The following is a 26,108-nucleotide window of genomic DNA, read 5'->3' on the forward strand; positions in this document are numbered from 1 at the left end:
GTATTCCCAAATGACTTTGCAGAAGTTTTATGGATGAAGAAGAAGAGGAAACAGTTCTTCGCCTTCTATTTACAGGCCCTGCTAGCTCAAAAACGCAAAAATTACCTATGAGAACTCTTCTATAACGATCTAAATCATTATTAGCTTAATCAGCGTCCCACGGTTTTTAAGGGACTCAAACTGGTTTTATTGAGCATAGAAGTAAGCCTCAAGATTTATGTGGTATATCACAATGGGCGATTAAACTGACCTTAGTGTTTCCTACTCCATCACGAACAACCACTTTAACCTAACCTAACCTGAGTGGTTGTCCCATATCCCCAGCGTTGTATGCTGTTCCGGGTTCTACATTTCGATATTTACGATTTTTAACTCATTTGAATACTACCAAATTAAGTTTGAATTTGACAAGAAAAACTCACATAAAGCGAATAAAACCTAAATTTTTACAAAATACACTTGGTTCGTGAGAAGTTGCAGCTTCTACTTTGTATTTGAGGACAAAACATTTAAAATGATTTTTCAACATACCAAATATCTTTCCTATAACATTTCCAATAAAACAAGGTTCTTTCAAGACACAATAAGAAGCTAGACTTTGACACAACCGATATTTGGAAACTGCAATTAACCTCAAATCTGCATAACGATGAATAAAAATTGTTAATTGACAAATGTGATATATTGAGCCTTTTCCGCCATTTTATGGTAAGACAATTTCAATAAAAAAAGAAGACTTAATTATTAAAATTTGCTAGTAACTCATGAAGCTTTGAAATCTTTGATTAATAATTAATAATTTTCAATACTGACCTAAGTGGTTTGAAGGACTAGCAGTAAGCTTTTGATTTGTCGTTTACGATATTATTTATTTTGGCGCTTATGACGTTTTGGGCGAAAAGGCCTCGATATGTCAGTTGCTTTAATTTGACTTCAAGTGATTTCGAAAACTTTTCGAAGTTATGAAATTAATCAAATGATAGATCCCCGAAAACTCTATTTTCAATTTAGATTTCGAGAACCTCACTGATAGTTCATGTATCATTTTCAATAAATAAGTACTCTTTTATTCAACTATACAAAAAAGGGAATTTCCATTTACCTAATGATTTATGTCAATTAAGACCTTGACAAATTTATTACCGATTTTACGTTTTCATGTTTCATTCAGCGTGACCCAAGAATTTGCAAAACGTGAAGTAGCTTCAAAACTCAGGCCTTGGGAAGAAAGTTTACTTATTTTTACACTTTTTAGTTTATTTATCCATTTCTTATATTTTGTTTTACAAATTTAACAAAAGAATGGAAGACCCCGCTAAACACACATTCTGAAATAAAATAAACAAAACTGCAATGACAATACAGTTGTCAGCTGTCAATGCCACACAAAATTTGCTTTGGCTTGAGCTTACGATATTTACGATCTAAAGCAAGTTCAAAGCTTAAGGTAACATTTTAAACTACCTTATAATTTCTGAAACACAAACAAGCTTCAGTTTTGACTTCGCCTGACGTTTACGAGTTCGGCCATAGGAATTCAATGCATGCTATCACAATGAAGCTTCGACCTCACGTGACAATCGTAAGGAAATAACGTCATGTGACTCCAAACGGAAGCTCTAGTTCGAATTTGCTGAACATTTGCTTTGTCTGACAGCTGAACAGCTGTACAAAAGTCAACAAACAAAATATATTTGCTTCTGGAGGAATTCCCATTGGTTATTATAGACTGTCTAAGCTGCTTCCGCCATAAATTTAATTTTTTCGATTTCAAAACTCATATTTTTTTTTATTTTGAGAAAAAATAACAGCTGTTAATGACAAAAGTGCCATTTTAGAAATGTCATATTGGAAGTGTCATTGAAAGCAACCTTGAAGCAGGCCCAGCGTAAGGCCGAAGAAGCCGAAGCTGAAGCGTGTTTGTGTTTTAGTCATAATAGTCCATTGATTCAATTCAATATGTCAAAGTTTGTACGACCAAACGCGTGATTGTGGTTAAACTATAAATAAAATATATTTTCTAATAATTAAATTCACCAAATTTGAACATGGTAGAAAACTATAACCAACATTTTAACGCAATTCAAGCAGACCCTTAAGAGCTGATGCGGTTTTCTAAGTTTCACCACGAACAGCTGTTCGTTCTTCACCGCTTTCAGGCAGAAACGACTGACATATAAGGTTTTTCATCGTTATACTTGTTATTCTGTGTTCTATAATTTATAATTTGTTTTTGCCGTGCGGTACGCTTACGCATCCTTATACTTTAACTAATGTTGAATAACAAAATACTTAAAACCATTTTTATAACTTAAATATCTTCAATAAGTTTATCAATTAACGTTTTCCTACTTAAAAAAGTTAAAATAAAGCTTAGAACATCCACACTCACTAAAAAGTCAACCGCCTGTAAAGTTGCCAGCGGCTGTTCCTTACGTGATAAATAACACATTGTTTTTTGTTTTATAAACTGAACTCGTATTGAAATGGATTCAAAACCTCACATGATCGATACTTATAGCATAAAATATGAAGAAAAAGAAGTCGAGAAACGCGACACCTCATTGGACATAAACTTATGCAAAAAAAAGTACGCCGAGTTAGGCGCGATCTTCGAACAAGTCTTGAAACTAAAAAAAGACAAGTCAACAAAGTCTGCCGCAGAATTGAAAGCTAAACGCCATGAAGCTTCATTGATGATTGTGTTGTTGAAAAAGGTTAATCGACTGGAGAAGTATCGAATTCGCACTGGACGGGAAGTTTTGCAAAAAGAGAAACTCCGCGTGGACAACAATAGACTTCACCTCCAAAATCTTCTCTATGAGATTAGTTATCTGAAGAAAGAAATCCAACGTTGCTATCAATTCACAAGCTGTGATGAGTACATTAATCTTGTTTCGGAAGCTGAATTCTATGAAAAAGCTCCATTGTCTATATCACGACCCGAAGCAACAAAGGTTTCGGAGCACATTAAGAGATTAGCAATGCTTGAATGGGAGCTACAGCAACGCAAGGAATTATCGCTGCTGTGTGAGGACTTGGTATGTCGCAAAGATATTGAGATTAAGAAAATCTCGAGCACAAACGAGCGACTAGAATCATTTGGGCCATCTCTATCAACGCTACTCAAAGCTACCAAGCGTTTGCAGACTATTTTGGGTCTCGACATAGAGAAAGAGTGGGAAGTGAATGGCATCGCTAAGCTCCTACCGCAGTCATTGTACATGTTGTACATGAAGCTTTCTTCCTTTGCCCAGTCATTTTGTCCTTCTTTGAATGTCACTGTAGAAGGCACAGAAGAAGACGTACGTCAGTATGAATTAAATAAGGGCGAAGATGAGTCTCAGGACTACGAACAAAATAGTGACGGAGAGGAAGTCGAATCGAAGCGAAAGAAACACTCAAACAAATCTGAGAACACTGAAAAGAAAACGAAAATTAACTTCGAGCCCTTTCCGTTGTTAATCAAATTCACTATTAGTCGGTGTGAAGAACCAAAAGGAAATATTTCAATCGAAGTCAGGTATTTCCCAACTCTGGGTTTCGCTACAGCTGCGTCTAGCTTGAATATGGATAACTTGCCCATGACGGATGTTATTTCATCGGAGAACATTCTCAACTACTTGTACGAGGCTGATTCCGGTGATATAAACCCATCGTTGAAGTCGAAATACCAGCTCCATGAAATAATGGGAAATGAAAAGGATTGCCTTAAATGTCTCGAAGAAAACAAGCATGGAAAACCCTATAAATGGGTTCAAAAACTATGTGGCTTAGAGTTTTTCGATCATGTTCAAGCCAATGAACCACAATCAAACACAGATAAGGATGTAACCGTTGGGGAAATTATCAAGAAAATCAAATCTCAATGGAGTTCCCGATTGAACTTGTACAAGCAACTTTATCAGTTGGAGAGCAAGAGTAGTAATATATTCTTGAAGAAGTTCAACTTTATCAATGTTTCGTTGTGCAGCAGCATCACACTGTGGGCACCAATCACCTGGGAAGACTTTTTGCAGAAGAACTCGCAGCACATGTTGAGCAAGAAGAAGTTTTTGAAACCTGGAAATTTACTTTATCGTGCTGTCATAACCCGAGGCAGCAATAAACTAGAGTGCTTTATAAGCATTTCACCAAACTTCCCAACGAAATCTCCTGTTTGGACATTCTCTGTATCAATGGATAGTAAGAACGCAGCTAGCAGAAGTACTGCTATCAAAGACATGGAATACTGGACGAACTCGCTGATTCAGTCACAATTGAAGAGCAAGTCGTCGTTGTTGCTATCACAGATGGTTCGAACTCTGTGCAGCTTTGATATATTTGTCGAAACGGAGGCGTCTGAACAGATATTGCCGGAATTTACACAGGATAAGGTTATGTTGAAATCACACTCGAAACGGAACAGGGGACTTCCGCTGAAATATCTTAAAAATTCTGTCTTTAAACACTTTTAACTTTAAAAAACTTATAATTACATAATTTCTTTAAGATCAGAAATACAAAAACAATGTTCACTTTTCAATGTCTCAGTTTTGTAATTTTTGTAGAAGACGTAAGACGTACAGCAGTGCCTCTTATCAAGGCCTGAATTTGCTAAAAGTGGTCGGGAATGTTTTTTTTATTTTTTTAATAAATAATTAATGACATATTTATTTGTATTTATGTTTTGCCGTTGAAATGTAGATTCTGCTTTTCAAAGCCATCCGAATTGAAATTGAATCCTGAAATTTTGGTTCGTAGGTACAGATGTGAATATCTTTATATAAATGACGCTGAGGGTGAATTAACTTTTATTAGCGGACAAGGACAGTCGGTTATAGACATATGTGCTGTATCTGGCCAATGGTTGATACCGATTGAAGATTTCGAGGTCCTGGCTGCGACTTTTTCTGCTCATTTACCATAGTGAAAGCTACTTTCTCTAAAGGAACTCGAAATATCGCAAACAACATGAACAAGTTGAAGTGGGTTGACTGCAAGGCCCTTCTTTATCACCCTTGTATGGCTTCCTCCATCACTACAATCTACGGGAGAAGCCGACCAAGTCGCAAAATGTGTAATGAGGATTATCAAGATGTCAGCACTATTCACACTCAGTAATAGCAAAATGTTTAACGCTGCAAAAATATGAAAAAAAATCGTTTCTTAAAACAATTCAGAACTACTAACGCCGACTTTTTTCAAAACCAGTACATTTTAATAAGGAATATAAACAGCTATGATCCTCAAAAAAGACTGAATATCTTCAAACTACTGCAAAAAACTTAGTGCACTGCAAGGACTCTAAAACATTTTGGAATAATGTTAGAGAATTAGGAGGGCGTAAACATACTCCTTCTAATAATAATGCTCTCGGAGCTGAGGTTTTGGCAGATTACATCAAATGATTGTTATCAGCAGACGAGTCTCTGTTATCGTTTAGTTACGCCATGCCAAACAAAGTTCAGGAATATATTGATGAACCAATATCCTTGTTTGAACTAGAAAGTGTTTTGAAAACAATGAAGACCAACAAAGCACCGGGTGCTGATGGAATTCCAACGGCATTTTACAAATATTCTACTGCTTACTTCAAAAACTACTTAGTGGACTCTATAATGATGCTTGCATACCCATTTGCTTTAACACATCCATTATTTAAGCTATTTTCAAGGGAGGTGAAAGGAGTCTTGCAGAAAACTATAGAGGCATATCTATCCTCAACTCCTTAAGAAAAATCTTAAACTCTAATTACGAGATGGATAGAGACAAACAACCGCTTAAGGATCTTCCAAGGTGGGCTTCAACCCGGTTTCTCAAGGGTAGACCACATTTTTGACAACATGTGAAGAAAAAGCTTTACAGCTTCTTCATTGACTTTAAAGCTGCTTTTGATACAGTCAATCGACAAGCATTGATTTACAAACTATCTTCTCTTGGTCTCCGAAAGATTTGTACTCTTTTATTCTGAGTTCAACGAAAGCCTTAGTATGGGATGGCAACAACTTATCTCAAAGATTTGAGACAGGGGCGGAAGTTCCCCATGGATGTATTCTAAGCCCCATTTTGTTTCCACTTTATATTGATGCGGTTTGTGAAATCCTACCGGGAGGTGTAATATTTGGCGAATCTTTGATTGAAGTTCTGGTACTTTTGCCGAATAACCCATTTTCTTTACAACTGCAAATCAATTGACTTAAAGAATATTGCGAAACTTGGGGTTTACGGATCAATACTAGAAAAACGAAGGTTATGATATTTGAATCTAGGCGGCATGCACGTGCTGAAGAATCATGGAACATCATAACGAGTGTATTGAAATTGTAAGTTTAAATATCTAGGTGTATTGCTGACCTATAACCTAAACTGGAGCAATCATGCGAAAAAGAAAACCAGGGAGGCCAAACTGGCCCTAAGCCTGTAGCCCAATTTTTTTAGCAACCAACTTATCGACCTCTCATCAAAGTACAGAGTCTTCAATGCAAAAATTAATACTTGCTTATGTTACGGTGTCCAAGCCTTTGGATACGCTCAAATAGACGAATTTTAGACTTTACAAAGATACTTTTTTAAAAGGCTTTTTAAACTGCCTAACGCTACACCTACGTACGCCATACATGTCGAATCAGTAATAGCACTGATATATATTCAGAATCTGAAACGGTATTCCGACTATTTAGCTTAGGTTATGAAAAGAGAAAATGGGCTTCATAACCCGATCTCGATAAGACTGCATCTCCCTTCAGAAAATGGAACGCCCTTGCTGCAGGACTTGATATACTACTCTCCTTACGGGAAAATAATGTAGAAGAATGGCAAAATGTGTTCACGGTTTTGAAAGTTAAAATTGATAAAATAAACTTTGTTTAGAACACCTGCAAAGTGCATCCTCATCGGCAAGCATAAACATATACAAGTGCTTAAACCATCAATTATCATCAACTTCAAACTATTTTTGAAAAGAAATGACTCCGAAAGCTATCAGCACCACTTTTTTAAGCTAGAGTCGAGATCCTTAATTTCAACTTTGTCCCCCATAGATCGGACCTCCCACAAATTTGCACTCTGCATTAGAATTAGAAGAGACCTGGAGGATATAAATCATTTCATAGCAGTTTGTCCAATATTACAAGAAATACGACGGCTATATTTCCAAGTGAGTTTTTTATCTATGGACCAACTTATTGGAATTCTTAGCTTTTGAGCGGTCATGTATCCAGATATGGCGATTGAGAATTTAGTATTTTTTGTGTTTCAAATCACGGCAAAGTTGAACTTGTTTTCATGTACTATAATTGTTTTTAAAAACGGGAAAGTTTATTTTAAGGATTTTGTAACTTGACTGTAAAACGTTTCCAGTGCTACCAATCATTAATGTTGGTTACTTGCAGTTGCAATGTACCTTTAGTTTTACTTACAAAGGTCAGATTTGCAATGGTAAACAATATAAGAGTACTGTGTAGAATTGCATTGTTTCCGGTCTTTTTCACTTTTGATCGAAATTTATTTATTAAATTTAGCGTTAGACTTGTATTTAAGAGTTAATTCCCCTTTTACCCTTGGCGAATGAATAAACGTGTGAGTGTGAGAAATTTGTATTACCGTTGGCGAATTGAGAACCGTTGATTCGACTTAAATGTTATACATTTATCGAAGATTGATCTCACTCTATTGTCGTTATCGAATATTATTTGTCGAACGTTAATATTGTGTCTGTGTGAGAAAAGATCGAAGCTTATGCAAAAAAATTGTCGGAAAATAAAACAATGTAAGGTCATAGGTATATTTCATTTCTTTTATAAAATAACATTTATGCATTATTATTCAGCTGCAAGAGAACTAATAAAAATTAGTACGAAAAGTTAGTCGAATTGATGGAATGGAACCGACATTGTAGCAGAGGTGTTGAAGAATTTGGTTCTTAAAAAAAAACCGTAAGGAGTGTTGGGATCAATTTGCTGTAACCCTCAACTCACTTGGGCCATCTACTTGAACGAAGAAATAAAAATATAAATACTACCAAAGAACATTGAACGTTCTGCTACTCCCGAAAAGCTACTCCCGAGGAAAAAACTTACTATCACTGTAATATCCATTTCTGCTAAGGTACTGATGACGCAACTTAATCGGATCCCGTCAACACATCCTATTACTCCTGGTAACCTGGCCGTTAAAATAAAACTAGTTTCGTCCGTTTTGTGTCTCAACGGATGATGTGATGAGACTGATCCAGGTTGGACATAATTTGTCTTCAATTGCACACACAACTTCTTTTAATACTAAGGAAACCGAGCATTGTGACAGGCCTAAGGCAAAATCTTTTCCCACGCTGCTTGATAACTCCCACTAGCAAAAAATCTAAGGGCACAAGCTAATTTTAATATAGCACGGAATGAAGAGGTGTTAGCATTTTTAAATCGACGTTCCAACTTGTTTATTACGAAAACAAGCGCTTCCCTATTCAGTTGACAATATGATCTGAAAATTAAGGAATTAATCAAACTTTCAGTACAAAATATTTTTTCTACTTTCAGATTATTAGGGAGTTCCAAGACATTAGAGTTGTCTCGAATATTCTTGCGCAGTCGAAGCATTCTTTGTTTTTTTCTGTAATTTTCGTGTTCTCCAAAAAACAAATATGCTATTATCAATTAAAGAACACAACAGTTCTGTTTTTGAAATTTCATGTGTTGACGTTTATTTATGTGTTATTTTTTTTTGTATGATAGCACTGCATTTCGAACTCGAATTCTAAAGTTCGCCAACCGTAGTATGTCGAGTGTGTTAGTTCGCATCTCAAACATCTCACTTCGAACATTCGATTCGCCAACCATAATAGGGGTATAAAACTTATGAAGAATAGCGTTGAAATTTTTAGGTGAATTGCGTACCACGCTCTTATTTTATGGCCAGGATAAAAATCAACTTAAAAACTTATTGAGCAGGGTTTTGTTATTGAAGGTTATCTTATTGTGAACAAAATTTAAAATTTTGACTTCAACTCAGTTAAACAATTTGGACATTATTTAAAATAATTTCTTATCGAAATACATTATACTTTATTTATTTACTTTATATTATAATCGATATAATTTTTATTCATATAAATCAGTTGTCTTTAATAAATGCCAAAAAATCTGGTTTCTTTGAAATAGGTTTTGCTTGTTTAAAAAAAGAACATTTTACTTATTGTTAAATTTTGCTGGTCGCTTCTCAACAAACGCAGTCATACCCTCCTTACGATCTTCCTGCAATAAAAAATAAATTAATTAGTCAATCGTTATCTAATAGTAAACAAACAAAATTGAATCATACAGTAGAGAAAGTTGCATGGAAAGTCCTCCGCTCAAATTTCAATCCTTCTTGCAAAGTAGTTTCATATGCAGTGTTTACAGCTTCCTTAGCCAATTGCACAATCAAACCCGAATGTGATCCAATTTTCTCGCCTAGTTTAACTGCTTCATTTAGCAATTGATCAGCTGGCACTACCTTACTGACCAAACCCATTTTTTCAGCATCTTCTGCGTTAATCATGTTACCGGTGAGACAAATTTCCATAGCTTTGGATTTACCCACGGCACGTGTCAAACGTTGAGTGCCTCCAGCTCCGGGAATAGTTCCCAAGGCAATTTCTGGCTGACCGAATCGAGCCTTATCACCGGCATAAATGATGTCACACATCATGGCTAATTCACATCCACCACCCAAAGCATAACCATTTACGGCAGCAATGATTGGCTTCTGACACTTTGCTACACTTGTCCAATCACTAAGAAAGTTACCCATGATACAATCGGCATAAGTGTTTGATTGCATTTCTTTAATGTCAGCACCAGCTGCAAATGCTTTTTCGCTTCCAGTGATGATTATTGCAGCAATGGCTGAATCCTTTTCGTAATTGGCCAGAGCTGTGCTTAATTCTGTCATTAAACCATTGCATAGTGCGTTGAGTGCTTTTGGTCGATTCAAAGTGATAAGTGCAACATTTTTCTTTTCACCAGTTACTTCGGTTTTTATGTATTCTAATGGACTGACAGCTGCAGATAAAGTAATTAAATTAATAATTAATAATCAAGTTGAACATAATGAATTATGTAAATTTGTTTTAATATAAGATTTATTATAAAATTTTCTAAATTCAGTCAAACGAAGATTACTTAAAATATAAGTTCTTTGTTTAAATATTTTTGTTATCAATGCTAAATTTGTTTACAATAAAAGTAACATCAATCCATTATAGGCTGGAGGAAAAATAGGGTTTAAGGTTTGATTAATCCATGAAATTTTATGATTGGAATCAAAGCAGCAGTGTTTTATCAACACTAAATGGTTGAATACAATTTTCTAAAATATATTCTTAAAATATTCAATATTTTTAAAAAGTGTCCAGCGTTTAATTTCATGGCAAATATTTTCCTGCTGGTTCTGAATTGGCCGGGGATTGTTAGTGTATCTTTTTAATTTGAGCTTTCCCCATAAAAAGAAATCGCAAGGCATGAGGTCTGAAACTCTGAATAACTCCGTACTTCAAATCAAATGGGGTGGCGCAACAGTCCGTTGTGAACCAGGGCCTAGTGACTTACAACTCTCAACCATTCCTGTGTGCGAGTACTGTTGTCAGGAATGGAAGGGACCTACTATTTTAGGACGAATCCAAACGGCTAGTTTGAGAAAGCACTTTTCCATGACAAGAATTACTCTTGAAGGATTTGTCAATTCCTCGCAAGAGGCAGTACCCGCGAAAATTATTTTTTTTTTTAAATTAAGGTGGCACAGGCAGAGATTGAACCCAAAACCCCTTGCATGACAGTCCAACGCACTAACCATCATGCTACGGGTAATACCCGTACTTGCTGATCAATTTATTTGAAAAACGTCAAGTCGACACCGTAGCTATGTGCAGGGTGCCACCGTCCTGTTGAAATAGTGTTCGCTTGTTGCAATTGCGGTAACAAAAACCCATCAATCATACGGCAATACACCAAATACCCTGCTCTATGAAATGGCACACCAACCATCGTTTTTAAACAGGGTAAACGTTTTTGATAGGGTTTTCTATGGTTCTTAGGGCACCAGTAAGGTGTAAGACATGAGATTTAGGCAGTAAATTGCAACAAACTGCGTCCTTAAAATGACAGTATTGGTAACTTTCGATTAGCTGAATATACCTTAAGAAAATTAATTGAATTATAGAATGGGTGTAATTTGGTTCTATTAAGCTTAGTTCAAGAACATCGTTTTTGATTATTGAAACAGAATTCTTAACCATGGGGTTTTGACAGTATAATACAAAAACGATTATTGTTTAACAGTAAACAATTCTACCTTATTTATTTAGCTAAGTGAAATGTTTGCTTTTTTTTGTTGTTGGTAGTTTAATTCAAAACAAATTGGCAATCGATCAAGTTCATGATCGATTCTTTCAATGTCTAAAAGGTGATTTTACTGTTAAGCTGCAACAAGAAGTCGTAGTATCAGATACGATAAATATTCCTTCAACAATTAGATCAAGAAAATTTATCTTGTGTTTGATAAAATGTATTTTTGTTTTTTCGTATCATTTAAGTGTTTTTAAAAAGTTCGCGTTTTCCAATTATCTGGAAACCCTCATTTATAACGAAAGTGCACAAGAAAGGTCCTAAAAATTAAATTATGAGTTACCGACCTATTGCTAAGCTATCTGAGATACCTAAATCGTTTGAGTCAATCGTATGTAGTGTCCTTTTTTTTCATTGTTGTTCAATTGTTTGTTATAACCAGCATGGTTTTTCTTAGAAAATGTTCGACAGTTACTAATATATTTAACTGTACCTTCTTTTCTTTAGTGTATTTACTGCTTTTAGTAAAGCACAATTTTTTAAACTGTTTCGTGAAGGTTTTAACGTCAATTTCTTTAATAGGATTGCATCACGCTTTGAAAGTAGACAATATACGTAGTCGGTAGTCGTGCCATAAATTCTGTTACAAAACTTGAAGGCCTTCTTGGCCAAAACATTAATTAAATAGAAAATGGTTGTCTTATATTTCGAAACCTTTACATTAGTAAGCAAAGAATAAATGTAAATTTGGTTTCAGTTTCGCTAATGTTATCATAAAGTGAGTCGCTAAAGAAAAAAGAATCTCCACATTTGCCTACCATAGAAAAGAAATGAGTTCTAGCGAAGATTTTTCGTTATAAAAACCTCTGGGAACCGCAAAATTGTTCGGAAATCGGGTTCTTCTCAGGTTTCCCATATCTTCAAAAGAAGACGACTAGCCTAAAAAGTACATTACACAGCACCTTGAGCAACTAAGGCTATGAAAGGTGATAACAACACAAGACATTAATACAAGACAGAAGGACAGAAGAGAAAGAACAACAGAAAGAAAGAACACATGACAACAGCACGCGGTAGGTTTCGAGACGGTCCCCCATCTTTCTACTAACCACGCTCACTGATGCTTGATTTCGGTGATCGATGGGAACCGAAGCTTTATCAGTGACTAGGCCGGCCGTTGCCCAGCCTAAAAAGTAGTTGTTCGCGAGTTGCCTACATTTGAAAGCAATTGGAGAACGAATACCACAAAAACCACTTGGAAAAAAAAGAATTGGATATATTAAACAGATCCATTTCATCTCTACAGATCATATGTTAACACCTCCACTTCAAAACGTTATCGTGAGAAGAGTCAAAAGCCTTTTATTTTGGCACGAGAGAAATGAGGATGAAATCAATTTTGTTTTTTGAAAGAAAAGATTTTTAAAACTTAAAATATCATTCTAAGAGTCAAAATTACTTATCACCACCTTTCTGAATGATTTGATTGAAAGTCTCACACTAAAGTGTCATTCAAGTTTTGGGGAAAAATGTGAAACGGTTGACAAGTTATGCTATATAGAAGTGTTAGAGAGGGTTTGGTAAATTGTTTAATAAATACTCTTTTCAATAGAGATAGATGAATTCATCTACAAGATTCTGGTGAGACAGACAAAGCCAAGACAACACAAAATCGCCTTAGCGTCAAAATAGTAGGTTTTAAAGAAGCTTAAGATTGGCTCTTGGGAAGTCCATATTTTAATCCTAGTTTATTTTTTTTTGGTTAGATTTTGAGAGCGTGCCTCAAAGATTTCTTACAGGAATTTTTGAACTCTTAAGATAGGGTTAAGGGCTTTTATTAAAGCTAAGGTCAGTCATTTTGAGTAAAACTATTTTCTGAATTAAACTAATATTATGAACAAATAAATTTATGACGACAAAAAGAACTCGAAAAATGTATGTCGATTATTTATCAAAGCTCAACAGGCCTGATGGGAATGACATTTGCGATTTATCAAAGGGGTTTGCCTAAGAAAAAGCTCCATAAAAAAATCCTTAAATAGTCGTTTAAATAAAAGATAAATGCTAATGGAAAATAATGCAAGGCTTCAGAACTCGTGTCCAAGACCGAACCCCAATTACACTACGCCTATCTGTCAGTCCTCAAAGCAAAAACATTTTTTTTCGTTTTTTTTTTAGAAAATCGAAATATGCCTCACGAAGAGGCTTCGATACGACCGAAAAGCAAATGACGTATGCGCTGGACTAATCGACGCAAATGAAACAAACCCAGGCGTTAAGTCTGCGCACAGAGTTTACGGCCAAGGTTCACGATCGACAATAGTAATCGTGAAATTAAAGTCCCGAACAGCAGTCCTAAACATATTGAAAAATGCTAAGCAACTTAAGGGGACCAGCGTAAGTGTCTACAAAGACCTGCCACTAAGTATGCACCAAAGAAGAAGCAAGCTCGTATCAGTAATGAAGGTGCTGCGCCAGTCAAAACCAAGAATGAAAATCTTTGCGAGAAACGACAGTACGTTGAAGACACTATTTTTACATGCGATTCATCGCATCGCAACGTCTGATAAATGGAAGAAACAGCGACAGTTTGAGGCTGTGGAAAAATTGCTTCGTTTTTTTATACGGAATACTTTCAAGCTGCCCGGTAGTTCACCAAATTATATGTTATACTTAAAAACAGGTATAGCACCGCTATTTTTGAATACGCTTAAAATACATTTCGATTATGTGACAAGAGTAATGGCAATGGGAGAAGAAAGGATTCCAAGATTGGTTCTCATGCAGCTGATATATTGTGGGGGAACTTGCGTTACTGAGTGGAACAAATTGGCCAACGAATCTTCAGCAGATTTTACAGTATCAACCACCGATAACAATGAAGCCATGAAGTTAAAATTAAAAGATTTGCTAAGGAAAGTTGGAAATATGATTTATGATAAGTTCACTGCAGAAGCAGAGTCGTCGCAATTCAGAACCTACTACAGCAAGCTGAATCATTTTTAAATACAAAAACGTATTTCTTGGCATAAAACACAACAGAACAAATCAGTATGCTATTTAAAATAAAAGGTGAAGTCATTGGTTTGAATTATATTCCGCATCGACCAGAACTATCATTATTGTTCGATCTATGCACTTTGAAAGTGCGCGAATATGTTTTCCACTTTGTGGGAATCTGTCCAATACTCAAGGAATTTCGAAGGCGTTTCTTTGCAGTGGAATCTCTTGGTATAGACTAAGTACTCAAAATTTTGAATGGAGAGAGCGGTTGGGACCCTCTAGTTAAGCTTGTAAGAGAACTTATGGCACGACTTTTGAGCCCGTTATTTATGAATTCTGGTGTGCACCAGAGTATCGATCTAGCTCCAATCTTATTTATTTTTATTTAAAAATGACTTGGTTAAGATCATACAAAATTCGTCCATCCTTATATATGCTGCTGAGATAAAACTTTTCAATAGAATTAATAACACTACATCTAACTGCCTAGTTTCTGAAAAAGAATTAATAATCTTGTTTTAAATGTTGACAAATCTAAAATTATAAGTTTTAAACCCAAAAAAGTTCAAATTGTTTTTGATTGCATATTTGATTCTCGTACCTTAAGTAAAGTATCTGTTTTTACTGACTTGGGTGTAGTTTAAACTCGAAACCTACATTTATTGATCATATTAGCATTGTTGTTAAAAAAAAGCAAATAGAGTCCTTAGCTTCTTAAGAGATTTAGTAGCGATTTCCTTTATCCTTATGTTCTCAAGTTACTTTTTGTTTCATTTATGAGGCTGATTCTGGAATATGCCGGTGTAGTGTGGGCACCTTATTATTCTACACACGAAATAAGATTTCAATTGCTTCAAATTTCCTTTTGTTTAATGGCAATATTCTGGCGCCTTTTCCACAAAGGTTCGCTCTTGTTAATCTTCCTTCTATGACAAACAATAGAAAAAATGTACACTTTTGTTTTGTTGCAGTAATAGGTTAGGTTAGTTTATAGTTGCTGTCCAAGATGGAAACAAGCACACATAGGCCAGTTTAATGACCCATTGTGATACCACATGAATCTTGAGACTTCATCCTAAGCTCAATGGAACCAGTATGATTCCTTTACAAAACGTGAGAGGCTGATTATACTGATATGGTTTAAATCGTTTAGATCGTTAAAGAAGAATTCTAATAGGTAATTCTTGAGTTTTCGAGCCAGAGCAGGGCATGTGCAGAGAAGATGAAGAACTGATTTTTCCTTTTCCTCGTCCATACAGCTTCTGGAAAAGTCATTTGAGAATACACCTACTCTCGTGGTGACTTTGTTCCACCTTGTGCCTGCCCTCCTCACAGCGTCTTGCATTAGGAACAGTTTACAAGTAGCGATTGGTATGCCAGTACTTGCCAAACGTGGTAGGATGCGCTGTACTGTACCGTTCCTGGCGAGTTCATCTCCCTTACAGTAACCTGGATTGTCTCTATGGCCCGGCACCCAGCAAAGGTGAATATTAAACTGTTGTGCCATCTCCACTAGAGATGATCGACAGTTATGGACTGTTATAGTTTGTAGAGACAGAGTCCAGAGATTTGATAGCGGCCTGGCTATCTGAGAAAATACGGATATCAGATGTTGATATCACGTTTTCTTTAAGCTAGGACAAGACGTTCTTTATTGCCAAAAGTTCCGCCTGGAACACGCTACAATGATTGGGAAGGCGGATTGAGTTCCGAGTACACACCTCCACCAACCCCTTCTTTTATTTTTGAACTATCTGTATAAAAATGGATTGACCCATCTTCCAGGAATGTCCTATCTTCCAAGACAGATCTGGGAGGTATAGAAATCTTGAAATTTCTTCCGAATTGCAGTGGGGGGATGGTGTAGTCTGTATGCTTTGGAATTGATTCTAAATTCCTAAGAATTACGGAGTGCCCAATGTTGTTGTTAGTTCACTGCGACGAAGCTTTGAGGCTAATAGCAGAGCTGGCAGCAATTTGTTTGCTAAATATGTCAAGATTTGTTAGGTAGAGAAAGGTGTCCAGTGCCGCAGATTGGGTCGTGCGAAGCGATCCGCTTATACATAGGCAAGCTGAGCGTTGGACTTTATTTAGCTCATCCCTGTTTATACCTTTATCTGAGACAAGGCCCAGGTATTTAGCCTCGTCTGAGAATTTTAATTAGATTCCTTTAATATGAAAGGGTTGACAAATGGAATTTTGTATCTCCTCGAAAATAAGACCAAATCGGTTTTGTGTGGGTTAACACTCAGTCCACACCAATCAGCCCAAAATATTTGTCCGTCCAAGCAATTTTGTAAGAGTTCTTTTAGGATGTTAAGATGCTTTCCTGAAACTGCTATAGCAGCGTCGTCCGCATAGGCTATCACTCTGAAGCCCTCCGCATCCAGACTAGTTAGGATTTCATTCACCACTAGGTTCCAGAGGAGAGGGGATAGAACACCACCTTGCGGTGTCCCTCTACTAACGAATCGTCTACCAGAAGAGTTGACTAGTTTTGAGTTAATTATTCTACTAGTAAGCATTAAATGAATTAACTCCCGAAGCGAACTCTCTACATTTAGAGATGTTAGTGCAGATGTGTTCACGTTGTTAACCCTAGAAAGATAACCTACGTCAATTGGACGTACAAATCATGTGTATCTCTTATGGCCTATGAAATATGGTTATCTTTCTAGGGTTAAAGGCACCTTCGATGTCAAGGAAAGCAACCATAGTGAACTCTTTATGATGGAGGGCATATTCGACGGTGCGTACTAAAGTGTGTAACGCTGTTTCCAAAGATTTACCTTTACAGTAGGCATGTTGAGACGAACACAGAAGTCTTGTATCGATACTTGCCCTCAAATGGATATCAATCAATCTTTCCAAGGTCTTAAGAAGGAATGATCATAGACTTATAGGTGGAAGATCTTTACTTGCGAGCATTTATCTGCTTTGGGTATAAAAACAACTGTAACTTCTCACCATGCCGAGGGAACATGGACCAGGTAAAGACAGCTGGTAAAAATTGCCTCAAGGACTGAATGCGGTAATAATAAATGAAATAATATAATCACCATTGGTTCTTATTCGTTTCAATTTTAGTTATAGTCGATCGGACATAAGACTCCAAAGACCACTAATTACAGTTTTAGCAGATCGAAATATGGTGCTCATAGGCCTCTTAATCAATTAATTGAAATATTTAATACATTTAATTTTTTTTTCATGATCAACAAATGACAATTTTAAGAATTTCAAAGTAAAAATAACGTTCTTATAACAATTTAGATTATAAAAAAGTGTTAAGTTGTTTTCACGTTAGCATTTAACGAATGTTGTCCCGACATCATACAATTTTAACAACAATTCATAATTCTTGATGGAACTTACACATATAAAAAGTATAAAGCATCGTCTTCGTTTATGAATTTACAAAGTGTTTTTTTTTAGCTTTGGGTTACGCATTTTATATAAATCATACAAAATGCTCGTACGTTGGTAAACTTCACAGTACCTATAATCATTGCTATAGTTCTCGTTTCAGGGCACCACTTAGACCAAGTCTCATACATTTTTGCCTTATCCCCTTTAAAACCGTCTGTTAACCTTAAAAGGGTACATGTAAGAGTTTGGAGCAGGCTTTGGACAAGAACCACACAAAAAATTCTGCATTGTGGAGTTAATTTTGATTTTGAGTCGAAATACTTATGAGGAATTTTTATCGTTTATAGCACATGACGGTTTTTTATCGGGTACCCTTTTTTAACTGACACTAACACTACTGTTTTTTCAATAAGAACAAGTCTTAACTACCTCAACAATTGTTGTTTTCAATGTACATACATATATAACGGTTATATAATTTTTAAAAATAAAAGCCGGTTTTGTTTCCTTAACTGGAAGGTTGTCTAAGACACAATAATGATATGAAGCGATTCAGTACCAAAAGTCTACACATTTCATCTTTTACATTTAACGCTTGACTATAATCTGAGCATTCCATTAATCAATTTTCAATCAGTGCTGAAATTGAACGTTCCCATTGTCATTTAATTAAATCACTTTAAAGCAATGGAATGCACCACTGTGGGTACAAAGTCCAAATATCTATTAACATGCATAAGAAAAACAGATAGAAAACAAAATACTTAATTAAATAACAAACACGTTTATTTAAATATAGGTACTTACCTGATGAATAGAAACGTGGGACTTGGTTCCATGTCGCAGCTTGAATATTACAAACACGACCGGCGAAGAGTCTTGCAATGTTAGCCATTGTTTTTAATTTTCAAGGATTCCTTTCTTGACAACCAAACTAAATAAATCACTGTGTCACACTGTTCAACACGAACACGTATTTTTTAGTATAGGAAAGTACTGATCTGATCTTCGTTCCAGAATCCAGAATTGACCCCGACTTTACTTATCACCTCTTGATAAATACTTGTTTGCTTGTTTCACTATCTCGATCAGTAGTTATCAGTCATAAAGATGAGACATTTTTTAACGTTTCACCCTCCAATGCCCATTTGTTTACATTTTTGTGTTTTTAATTTGGGGTTAGGGATTTTTTCAAAGCAACAATAAATAAAACGAGGTGAATTAATGTTCATATGAGAGCTCAAATTTGGGAATTGCTTTTCGTTGTTTTCAGATTTTTAAGTGATCTTTTGAGATTTATTTTGACGTGATATTTCTCAATTTACAAAAGATACAAAATAGTTGATACAAATATAAACAATTTTTAAAATTTTATAAATTGTATGTTATTATTGTTTTTCTTAGAATTTCACTGCTGTCAAATTTGTTGGTGTGATTAACAATACTCTTTAATGAAAACTTTCAGCCAAGTAGGTTGATAGTAAGTTTGTTTTAAAATTACTTTAAAAAAGATCTAAATTTGTATTGGAAATCTTATTGGTTTTAGATTAAATTTATGAAGCTCTAAATCTCGAAGAAGTGGATTTGAGTGTAGATTAAATACAATTGTATTCAAAATTACATCAAAAGGGTTGCAAGTCCATTTTTTAGCCTTATGATGTATAGCCGTGGCAATTTGCTGTATAAATAAGTTACAGCAAAATATATATTTGCCTTTCTAGTGCGTTTAGTGCAAAAAGGTGGCATGCCCTTACCTTGTAGACGCTTGTTGGTTGAGGCCCAGGTCCTCCCCGGACTGTAGCGCCACCTTAAGTAAGTAAGTAAGATATGTGTTACCTTGTTTTGCCATAAAGTCAAGTTTATGTAAAGATAACGGGCTGGTTCAGGAAACATAAGGGACTTCATTTGTAGTCAACTTCATTTTTTGACTAAGGCCGCAAATTCACGACACAAAATAACTGCGCAAACTGATGTTTGCGCAGTTTAGTTGTGTTGTGAATGGGGTTGTTTGAGCGTTTGTGCAGTTAACTGTGTAAAAATTAAAACAATTTTGATATTTTTGCTCAAGTCTTAAATTTGTGCAGTTATTTGTGTCGTGAATGTCAAAAACTGTGCAACCGCTCAGTATAAAAATTTTATTTACGCCAGTATACGTAGTTTTTTTTTTAATAACTGATGAACAAAAGTTCTGGAGCGAGATCCTCGAACTTTATAAAGAACATCCGGCTCTATGGAAAATAAAAAGCCCGGAATATAGCAACGGGATAGTGAAAAGTAAAGCCTATAAGCTTTATTTGCACAAGCAATATATAAAGAGCTAATTTTGAACTCATGTTCAACGAACGAAAACTTTTTTAAACTGAGAACTGTGCAGTTCACTTGTATCGTGTTTTGCACAAACCGACTTGAGTAAAATTTCAGTTTGCGCAGTTATTTTGTGTCGTGAATTGGCAGCTAGTTAGTTTTCCAAGTATCATGAATTTCAAATTCAGAACTTTACTTCTAATTTATGGCTGAAACACAAACACGCTTCAGCTCCGGCTTCGCCTGACGTTTACGAGTTCAGCCATAGGAATTCAATGCATGCTATCACAATGGAGCTTTGACCTCACGTTTCATTTGACAATCGTAGGGAAAAGAACGTAATGTAACGTAATGTGACTCCAAACGGAAGCTCTAGTTCAATTATCTAAACATTTGCTTTGTCTGACAGCTCGTCAGTTGTAAAAAAATGTCAACAAACAAAATATTTGCTCCTTGGAGGGATGAAATAATAGAAATGTCATTCAAAGCAACCTCGAAGCAGGCACACATACACGCTTCAGCTTCGGCTTCGCCTGCGTTACGTTAGGCCTGCTTCGAGGTTGCTTTGAATGACATTTCTATTATTTCATCCCTTCAAAGAGCAAATATTTTGTTTGTTGACATTTTTTTACATCTGATGAGCTGTCAGACAAAGCAAATGTTCAGATAATTGAACTAGAGCTTCCGTTTGGAGTCACATTACGTTACATTACGTTCTTTTCCTTACGATTGTCAAACGAAACGTGAGGTTGAAGCTCCATTGTGATAGCATGCATTGAATTCCTATGGCTGAACTCGTAAACGTCAGGCGAAGCCGAAGCTGAAGCGTGTATGTGTTTCAGCCATAACGCAGACAAAGACGAAGCTGAAGCGTGTTTGTGATTCAGCCATTAAGTTCATAGCGTAAAAACTACCAAAAACATCATCGTCAGACAAGCTTCCATCACGATTAGTGATGATTGGATGAAATTGTGCAGAAAATTAATAAATCATGGAGTAATAAAGTTCAGCTTTCAGTTGAATGAAAAAACATGATCAACTGTCATTTTGACAGCAGTAGACTTAACTTGATAGTTAGTCCGGTATTACACAGCGCATGTATTTAATGCGCATTAATTGGCTATTTTATTTTTAAGTGTCATTCGGTGATGCGGACATTATTTCACGAAGACTTTTCGGATGTTTAAGCTTGTGCATTATTTTGACAGATATCTTTTATTCCTACTTTCGTTGCTCGCGCAGTGTATCCGACCCGCGGTTCCCACATTGGTCATCATTTTTCACTTGGTCAAATGGTAATTTTTCATTCCATTTGGTCATATTTTTTCAGAAACAATTTGAGTAACGAAAACGTTCTTTTAACATACTCACTTGGCTAAACAGAAACAGCGGTTTAACTCATTTAAGCACCTTTGTGTAAATAATAACTTTATTAAAAATATAAACTCTTGATCTGAATTGGACTTTCGGAACAGAGAGAATTATCTACACATTACACAAGAAGTAAAAATTTTCAAAATCGAACCTTATTGCTTTTAATACGATTATTGTAAATGCAAACGCTTTACACGTTTATTTAGAATATTTAAAACGACTGTTTTTAATGGATTTCTCACCATCTTTAAGTGATGCCGACACAGATTTATTTTTATTTCTATTTCATTTTTTATTTATGCCTTTCTCTTTCGCACTTCATTAATGCAAGGAAAAACATGCGCTCTGTAATACCGGACTTAGCTAGATTTTTCTTGACTAAATTTCCAGTCAATTTTCCATTAAAGTTGCCTTAATTGAAAGGTAACTTTCAGGCAGCTCGCCAGTCAGATACTAGAAACTTGCCTAACTTTCAAGTCCCTTATGTTGTCTGAACCTGCCCAACGTTGGGTGCATTCATAAAGCTAGTAGTCAAAATTCAACTAGCTTTGTGAATGCAAAATTAAACTGCAAAGCTACTCCATTCAGAACTGTCATTTTAATGACAAATGCAAATATTCCAAATAAAGAACTTTTAGAGTAGAAATTTCAATTAATTTTGTAGTTTCATTTAGACAATCAGGATGCCTTGAATACTTAGCAACTTGCTTAGTGAATTTCCCAATTGAAATTGCCCCAGTCAGGGATGCGTTTATTCAAATAATTCCCTATTTTCAAGCCAACCTCTATGTTTTGCCTCTTGAAATGATGTACCACCATATCTGACCTTAATAATTTCTGGTGCACACAATTAGCACAAAATCATTAAATTTTGGAGCTTCATGCCTATAAACAGGAGAAAAATATTTCATTAGGTTTTTAGTGAGACTAACCCGTGTGAAGTCCAGGTATTTTACATGTTTATGTCATTATTTGAACATCTAATTGATAAGATAACATCATAACATAGTTTTTGAACATGTCCCTGATGTTTTTAAAATATCCAACAATTTAGTGGTGAGAAGACTAAATGTGTGTCTGTATTTGAATTGCTTGTAGGTAACTAACCTAACCTAACAGCAATGGCAGACTGACAGCTGCTGTGAGTTTTTGTTCCAGAGTCCAGACAGACTTTGTTTTTATTTTTATCAATTAATTACTAAATAATAAATCAAGAAAATATACTTTTCCTTAATCAAGATGCTTAGAGTGATTAGATCAAATGCTTTTTGGTCCATTGAAAAGTCATGTCATATGCGGCAAATGTCTTGTATAGCAAAATGTTTGAAATATGCAGAGTACGGTGAACCAGGCGAAGTCCTAAAAATATGTGAAGTAGAAATTCCTGATCCCAAAGACAATGAAGTTTTGGTTCAGACTCTAGCAGCTCCAATCAACCCAGCTGATATAAACACTATTCAAGGTAAGTCAATCGGCCCTACTCCTATTGCTACATATATGAATTGCTTTTGTTTTCCTAGGTAAATACCCTGTAAAACCTCCACTCCCAGCGATAGGTGGTAACGAGTTCATAGCAAACGTAATTAGTGTGGGAAAGAACGTCAAAAATATACAGCCAGGTGATCGAGTAGTACCAGCGACAACAGGTATTGGCACATGGACGTCACATGCCGTCTACCCTTCGAACGATCTCATGAAAGTATCGGACAAAATCGGAATTGCCGAAGCAGCCACAATAACAGTCAATCCATGTACTGCATACAGAATGCTCAAAGATTTTGTCCAACTCAAGCCAGGTGATACAATTATTCAAAATGGTGCTAACAGTGCTGTAGGGCAAGCAGTTCATCAGCTATGCAAGGCTTGGAATATTGCATCGGTGGGTGTTGTACGCAATCGGCCAGAAATCGATGATCTCAAAAAATATCTCAAGAGTCTTGGAGCAACAGAAGTTTTGACAGAGGACGAAATTCGAAAAACTGAATTGTTTAAGGGGACATTGAAAAAACCAAAACTGGCTCTAAATTGTGTTGGAGGAAAAAGTTCCACTGAAATAGCCCGCTATTTGGACGCAAAAGGTTTTCATGTCACTTACGGAGGAATGTCAAGAGAACCTGTTGTAGCGGGTACAGCTTCATTGATATTCAAAGATATTTCCTATGTTGGTTTCTGGATGACCAGATGGACAAAAGAAAACCTCGATAACGAAGAGAGACACCACATGTATTCTGAACTTTGTTGTCTCATGGAAGAAGGAAAATTCACGGCGCCAGTTCATGAAATGGTCGCCTTAAACAATTACAAAGACGCTGTAGAAGCTGTATTGAACTTTAAAGGATTCACTGGAAAGAAGTTTATTCTAGATTTTCAAGACTGTTAAAATCTATTGAATAAATGGCAACTATGTGATGAAAATCTTGGAATTATATTTTGGCTTTAAGATATATAATATAAAATTTAGTTTGTTTTATGTAAGACATAATAAAACTACGCATTCAAATAAAACTTATAAATACTGCCTAAGGGTTTATATACGATTTTTCTAGAGTATTTTTTTTTTTAATATTTTGATAGCGACCAGTTTATGTAGTTGTCTGTGCCATCTTTTTAACTTGAGGTTGCTAAAAGATCTAGCACAACTAAGAAATTTCAAATTGATCTTTGGGGTTTTAAAAAATTGCAGAATATTATTTTACGAAGGCGATCGAGAGTTTATCAAATCATAATTTTGTATATCTTCAAAAATTGTTTAGATTGAATAAAAATTATGATCAGGTTTAATCTTTTAAAAAACTTTTTGTTGCTAGGTTTTCTACAACTTTTTTTCCATCCTAAAATATTTATCTCAAAATGTGGGAATTATTAGAACTGGCATCTGTAATGTCGATGTTGAAAAGTCAGTGAAAGAAAGCACAACCTCGGGTGTGGTCCCGACTGAATCTATGACTCTTTTGTGACATTTTTAGCCCAAATCATCCAAGCGGAGCGCGTAAAATCGTTCGGTGAAAAAAGATAGCAAAAACTATTTTAATGTAATCTCAATAGTGCCTTCTAAAATTAGTTTTTATTGAAAAAAAAAAATAACTTCATACTTGAAAAGTCTTTTGTGGTAAAAATTCTGTAACTATTTCAAAATTGTGTTCTATTTATTTATTTATTCAATCTATCATACTTAATCCCCAGATTTGCTTTTAGAATATATACAATTTCGTTGTTATTATTAAATATTAATAAATATATTGAAGGGTACCAGCCACGAACCGAAGCCTGTAAAGACGATCAGGGGAACATCGTAGTAGAACCGCAGTCGATGCTGAGAATATGGAAAGATCACTTCTCCAAATTATATAACGGCGATGACGAACCGAATTCTGCTGTAAGGGAGATAGAACCACTCAACCTCGGCGACGCAGATCAACAATTCCGCCTACCCGATCTTGACGAAGTGAAGATAGCTACATATATCTAAACTTAAGTCAAACAAAGCTGCTGGAGCTGATGGCATCGCTGTCGAACTATTCAAAGTGGCAGGCGATGACTTGGTACGGAGCATGCACCAACTCATCTGCAAAATATGGTCGGAAGAAAGCATGCCCGATGAGTGGAATCTCAGCATAGTGTGCCCGATACATAAGAAAGGAGACCCTCTAAACTGCGCCAACTACAGAGGCATCAGTCTACTTAACACGCTTAACACGAATGCACGCTGCTCTATCAAGGTCGGAAAAGATCTTACCGATGCATTTGATGCCAAAAAAGGTTTTAGACAAGGCGATGCACTGTCATGCGACTTCTTCAACATCGTTCTGGAAAAAATTGTACAAAACTCAACTGTCAACACAATCTTCCAAAGGTCCATCCAATTACTCGGATGCGCAAACGATATTCACATAATTGAAAGATCAAAGCGTGATGTCAGTGGAGCTTTTTTGAGCATTGCGACGGAAGCGAAGAAGATGGGTTTAGTGGTCAATGAGGGCAAGACCAAGTATATGCTGTCATCAAAAAAGGACACTGAAAAACGACGTCTTGGACAAAACGTCACCATGGATAGCTATAACTTTGAGGTAGTTAAGGACTTTGTCTACCTAGGCACCGCTATTAATACAGACAACGACACCAGCGCTGAAATCAAACGAAGAATAACTCTTGCAAATCGCTGCTTCTTTGGACTTAGAAGGCAATTGAGAAGTAAAGTCCTCTCTCGAGCATCGAAAATGACCATCTATAAGACACTCATCATCCCGGTTCTCAATAATGGCGCTGAGGCCTGGACCCTGTCAAAGAAAGATGAGAGCGTCTTAGGATGCTTCGAGAGATAAATTCTTCGGGTGATTTTTGGTCCCGTACGCATAGATGGAGAATGGAGGAGAAGATATAACGACGAACTGTACGGGCTGTACAGCGAGTCCAACGGCTAAGATGGCTAGGTCATGTAGAGCGGATGGACATCAACGCTCCAGCCCGGAGGTCTTCGAATCCAATCCCGAGGGACGACGCAGTAGAGAAAGACCGCGACTCAAGTGGCGCACCCAGGTGGGAGAGGACCCAACCAACTTGGCGTGCGAAACTGGAGACAACTAGCTCGGGACCGAGCTGGCTGGAGACGCATGTTGGTTGAGGCCCAGTTCCGCCCCGGATTGTAGCGCCACCTTAAGTAAGTAAGTAAGTAAGTATTAATTTACATAAATAGGAACAATTAAGAGAAGTTATTATGCAATAATGTTAATAATGAATTTTTAAATTGATTTCTTGTAA

General features: G+C 36.1%; 3 protein-coding genes across 3 annotated transcripts; 2 read left to right on the plus strand and 1 right to left on the minus strand.

Moving 5' to 3' along the window:
* The first annotated feature begins 2,244 nt into the window (after nucleotides 1-2,244).
* LOC129941831 (THO complex subunit 5) lies at nucleotides 2,245-4,525 on the plus strand. The gene has a single exon (XM_056050581.1). The coding sequence runs from the start codon at nucleotides 2,487-2,489 to the stop codon at nucleotides 4,455-4,457; it is 1,971 nt and encodes a 656-aa protein (XP_055906556.1). The 5' UTR covers nucleotides 2,245-2,486; the 3' UTR covers nucleotides 4,458-4,525.
* Nucleotides 4,526-9,002: 4,477 nt separating this feature from the next.
* LOC129941842 (probable enoyl-CoA hydratase, mitochondrial) lies at nucleotides 9,003-18,760 on the minus strand. Its single transcript, XM_056050594.1, has 3 exons — nucleotides 18,480-18,760; nucleotides 9,298-10,019; nucleotides 9,003-9,230 (listed from the first exon to the last, which is right to left on the minus strand). Exons 1-3 carry the CDS (start codon nucleotides 18,565-18,567, stop codon nucleotides 9,165-9,167), a joined length of 876 nt encoding a protein of 291 aa, XP_055906569.1. The 5' UTR covers nucleotides 18,568-18,760; the 3' UTR covers nucleotides 9,003-9,164.
* A 3,711-nt stretch (nucleotides 18,761-22,471) lies between these two features.
* LOC129938512 (enoyl-[acyl-carrier-protein] reductase, mitochondrial) lies at nucleotides 22,472-23,887 on the plus strand. Its single transcript, XM_056046125.1, has 2 exons — nucleotides 22,472-22,812; nucleotides 22,871-23,887. Exons 1-2 carry the CDS (start codon nucleotides 22,590-22,592, stop codon nucleotides 23,728-23,730), a joined length of 1,083 nt encoding a protein of 360 aa, XP_055902100.1. The 5' UTR covers nucleotides 22,472-22,589; the 3' UTR covers nucleotides 23,731-23,887.
* The last annotated feature ends 2,221 nt before the right edge of the window (nucleotides 23,888-26,108 follow it).

Source organism: Eupeodes corollae, chromosome 1, assembly GCF_945859685.1.
Source record: "Eupeodes corollae chromosome 1, idEupCoro1.1, whole genome shotgun sequence".
Taxonomy (NCBI): domain Eukaryota; kingdom Metazoa; phylum Arthropoda; class Insecta; order Diptera; family Syrphidae; genus Eupeodes; species Eupeodes corollae.